Source organism: Tupaia chinensis, unplaced genomic scaffold (genome assembly GCF_000334495.1).
Source record: "Tupaia chinensis unplaced genomic scaffold, TupChi_1.0 Scaffold140176_1, whole genome shotgun sequence".
NCBI lineage: Eukaryota > Metazoa > Chordata > Mammalia > Scandentia > Tupaiidae > Tupaia > Tupaia belangeri.
Window position 1 is genome coordinate 163,260 of NW_006200055.1, and position 4,261 is coordinate 167,520.

The 4,261-nt window shown below is 46.4% G+C and overlaps 1 protein-coding gene across 1 annotated transcript; it reads right to left on the bottom strand.

Annotated features, from left to right (window-relative positions):
• Positions 1-225: 225 nt before the first annotated feature.
• On the bottom strand, positions 226-2,890 carry UBQLN3 (ubiquilin 3). Its single transcript, XM_006162526.1, has 2 exons — positions 2,797-2,890; positions 226-2,510 (listed from the first exon to the last, which is right to left on the bottom strand). Exon 2 carries the CDS (start codon positions 2,471-2,473, stop codon positions 506-508), a length of 1,968 nt encoding a protein of 655 aa, XP_006162588.1. The 5' UTR covers positions 2,474-2,510; positions 2,797-2,890; the 3' UTR covers positions 226-505.
• Between the last annotated feature and the right edge of the window lie 1,371 nt (positions 2,891-4,261).

Sequence of the window (4,261 nt, forward strand, 5' to 3'; positions counted from 1 at the left end):
TGGCTTAAACTCACGCCAGGTATCTGTGTGTGCATGCCCAAGATCCCGAGAGGAGAATGGAGGAGAAGGGATTGTGGTGTGGCCATCCCCCCTGGGGGGGGGGTGATTTCTCGATTTCTATCTCTCTGTCTCTCTCTGTCTTTCTGGTGAGTGCATGCACCAGATAGCAAAATCCTTTTCAAGAAAAAAAAAAAAAAAAGAATCAGACTCAGGCAGTAGAGGACACTGGAGATTGGATGTAATTGCATCTCAAGCTAAACACAAGCAGAGCTCAGACTGGGGCCCCATGGTGGTATAGTAGTGTTGGTGGTTGGGTCCCACACAGCATCCCCACCCTATTTATGGCTGAGTCTTCCTCACTGACTCTGGAGCATTGTCTCTGCAGTAAAAGCATCATAGTAAATTTGTTTCATAGTGCAGCTGTATTCAAGAATGGGAGAGCCAGGATAATAGTATATGGGAAAATGGCACAAAGGGAAAGATATGGTCTGAATGACTAGGGCTCCTATGACTGTCTCAGTTTCTCCACAGCAGCATCCACATCACCCCCTGTGGCAATGAGGGCCTGAAGATTGGCTTCACGATTCAGAAAGCCCATGGCCCGAAGTTGTTCCAGTTGTACCCCGAAGTGAGCCTCAGGCTGCAACTGCTGGGGACTGGCACCATCTAAGGCTTCCAACATCTGTAGGAAGGGAGTGGCATGGAAGCCCAGGTCTGTTGAGCCCTGTTCTGGGGAAACCTCAGGAGCCGGAGTTGGGTGGTGATCCTCAGATACAAGGGAGCCTTCTCTAGACTCTGTACCTCCTGCTGTGCTCCCCAACCCTGCTAAGCAAGGTATGAACCAAAGCAGAAGGCGAGGTGCTTCAGTAGCCAGGACCTGCAGACCTTGCTCAATCTGCAGCAGGGCTTGCATGGCACGAGGATTTGCCATAGCTGCCTGAAGGTACAGCAGCAGAGGCAGCTGTCGGTGCATCTCATCCTGCAACTGTGGGATCTGATTCACACTGGCTGGTCTCAGAGATCTTGGATAAGATGAGGGTGGCAGCCAGGTAGGCTCAGGCGCTCCAGGAGTGGCTTCCATGGACGAAGATGGTGAAGGAACAAATGGGATCCTATTGGAAGACTCCCCTAACCTGGAGACCAGATCAGGCAGGCTAGTGCTGTGTCCAGGAGAGCCCTTCCCTGCACCGTCTTGGACTCCACCTTGTCTAGTACTGTTCTCTGTAGAGTATCTCAGGAAAGTAGGACGGGATGACTTCCCCTGAATTGTTACAGATTCTTTTGGGAGAGGCTGGCCTGACCCAGGACCCTGGGATGAGGGTGAAGTTGGGGTAACTCTGTTTCCTGGAGCTGGTGGTTGCTGGCTTCGACTGAGAGTTGATGCAGTTCCTTGCAGGAAGTTTCCCAGGGATAAAGGGGTTTCATGTAATTGTTGGAGATAGTCATAGAGTCCTAAATTAATCAGAAAATTTGGAACTCTATTTCTAATTTCAGATCCCTCCTGGTCCCCAGGCCTCCTTCCTCGTCTGCCACCTGCACCTACATATGAGGAAGTCCAGGGATTGGGGAGAGGGTCACAGTTTTCCATCCTTGAAGGTTGACTGCTGCTGGCAGTGGCATTAGTAGTAGTCGTAGTGGCAAAGGGATTGCCACCAAACTGTTCCTGCACTGCATTAAGCATTGGGTCCAAGATATCTGTGTACATGGTGCGAAGCACATTGTAGCCACCAGGGATGCTCTCCAGGTTACTGAGAGCCCGGTCCTGGCTACGCATCATTTCTTGCATCATGGCAGGATTACGTAGAAACTCCAGAGTCTGCCTCATGATTTCAGGGTTGTTGAGAATATGCCCGATCTCAGGATTGTTCTGGATCAGTTGTTGCATATGGGGGTTGTCAAGAACAAGCTGGCGCACCAGGCCTGTGTTAGACATCAGACCCTGGATGAAGGGGTCATCAATGAGCTGAGCCATGAACTCAGGCACAGACACATGCTGCCACATCAGTGAGCCTGGCTGGTCTGGGAAGTTGCCAGAGGTCAGGCCCAGCCCACTGAGGCCTGTAAAGAGCCCTAAGCTAAAGGCAGAAGGTCCATCTGCTTGATAAATGGAGCTTGTTTGAGAGAGTGATCCAGGACTGGGGCCTGGTGTAGGGACTGAAGTGGCTGAGCACTCGGTGCCCATGGTGCGACGCTGCATCTTAATGACCAGGTGGATGGTGAGGCCATCTTGCACTCCACACTGTGCCAGAGAGTCAGGGTCCTTGAGGATTTTGCCAGCAAATATTAGGACCAGCTGATCAGGGTGGGCCTTAAAGCGCTGGGATATTTCTTCCTTCAGCTGCTGGATGGTGCAAGTGTCTATAACTGAGAAGTCCTCCTTGTCCTTGGGTGTCTTCACTGTCACCTTGATGAAGTGAGGATCCTGGACTGGTGCTGGACTGCCGTGTGGCAGAGCCTCTCCACTTTTGGCCATGGTGGGCAGCAGGAAGCCCAGGTCTGTGGGGACACAGCTGGGGGAAAGGAGATGGGAGACCAAGATCATCCTTTCCAGCAGTGGTGAAAGAAGTGAAGTAGGAAAGTTGATCTTGAACAGGGCCTTGGGCTTTGGTATAAGGGGACACTGTAGGGTCCTCATGGAAGGGGCTAATAGGTCCCTGGGACCAGATGCTTTTGGAGTATTAAAGGATTGAGAGATGTTGGATCAGAGGAAAGAAATCTGGGACCCTGGGAAAGAGGTCTGTAGCTGAGGAGTGTGGGGACAAAAGAAGGTAGAAGGGCCCAGTTTGGGATACATACCAATGAGCTGTGGCCCCGTTCTTTCTCTTATGCAGGGGTCCAAACCACCCTCATCTTGCTGCACAGCCACCCCTGAGTCCTTCTGGGCCGGAACCCACTCCATCAGCTCACCTCTGTGACCTCAGTACGACATCACAGTCTCACAGGATAGATTTTTGAGACTTCCCTAGAGAGCTTTGGATCTTTGAGAGCTTCTCCTCCTCCATCCTTTCTGTTGTTTACTTCCTTTACCTCAATGGCCTACTTCATTATGAAGGTCCCGGCCTACCACTCCTAAGGTCAAGAACCCTGCATCCACGCAATTTCATAAGTGGTATGTGGAGACTCAAAGTAAGATTGAGCAATTGTAAAAAGCTGCATAGACCTTTGTGTACCCATTAATAACAAAATCTAACTATTTTCTAGTAAGGGTCTTCATCCTGGCATCCCATGTCCACATTTTCTGTCTGACTCAACATTAATTATAACTTTTCATATATTTTCAAATTATTGATCTGCTGATGAATGGGATTCGAAGTATGAGAAAAAAGTAAAGATACAAAGTCATTTTATTCTTTTTATTTAAAATTGTTATCCACCAAAGAAACTCAAAAAGAAAAAATGGAGTAGGTATCTACTGAAATTAAATACAAATATGAGAGAATAAGCAGTTTATTAAACAAGAATCATATACCAGCCTCATAGCCTAGTGGATAAGGGAGCCAGATCTCACATGGCGAACTGTAGTTTGAATCCTAGCCCTGACAGCTAGAAAAAAATATGTTGAGTCTATGTGTATGTGTTCCCTAAATCCCTACAGTATGGAAAAATGAAGGGGAAGGGATTGTGGTATGCCATGCCCCACTGCGGAATGCTTTCTTCTCTCTCACTCCTCTATCTCTAGAGAGTACACATGTCCTCTGGCAATTAAAAAAACAAAACAAAACAATAAAGAAAAGAAAAAGAGAAAGAGAGCCAATTATTAAACCATACTATGTTTATTTGAAATGTCTATTTTATATACATATGGAAATGTAGGAAGGTAGCTAAATTTTATAAGTCTAGAATTCATTAGTGTTTAGAGAACACTTAAAATCAAGGTTTGGTTAAGATAAGCTAGTTGGTGAGTATAAAGAAGGGAATAAAGACAAAATAATCTGAGTCTTATTGGTAACATTATCTATAACATTAAGAAATCTCTCAAAGATCATAACAATTCAGAAAAGGAAACTGGAAAGAAATAAAACAGGCAGAAAAAGGGAAAGAAAAAATCCAAACTTATAAACATGGAGGAGAAAGTAACCAACTGTTGGGTTGTAAGAAAAAAAATCATCACATATTTTTTTTCTATGTAAAAAATGAGTCATGACTTTTCCGACAAGCCAATATATTGAATAATCCTGGTAGGTCAGTAAGTTGAGAACTGGCCACTGGATTTTTTTTTTTTTTTTTTGAGGGTTTTTTTTTTAGGGGGATGTGCTCTCCC

Excerpts from the sequence above, each read along its gene's own strand:
- UBQLN3 (XM_006162526.1), bottom strand. The coding sequence starts at position 2,473 with ATGGCCAAAAGTGGAGAGGCTCTGCCACACGGCAGTCCAGCACCAGTC.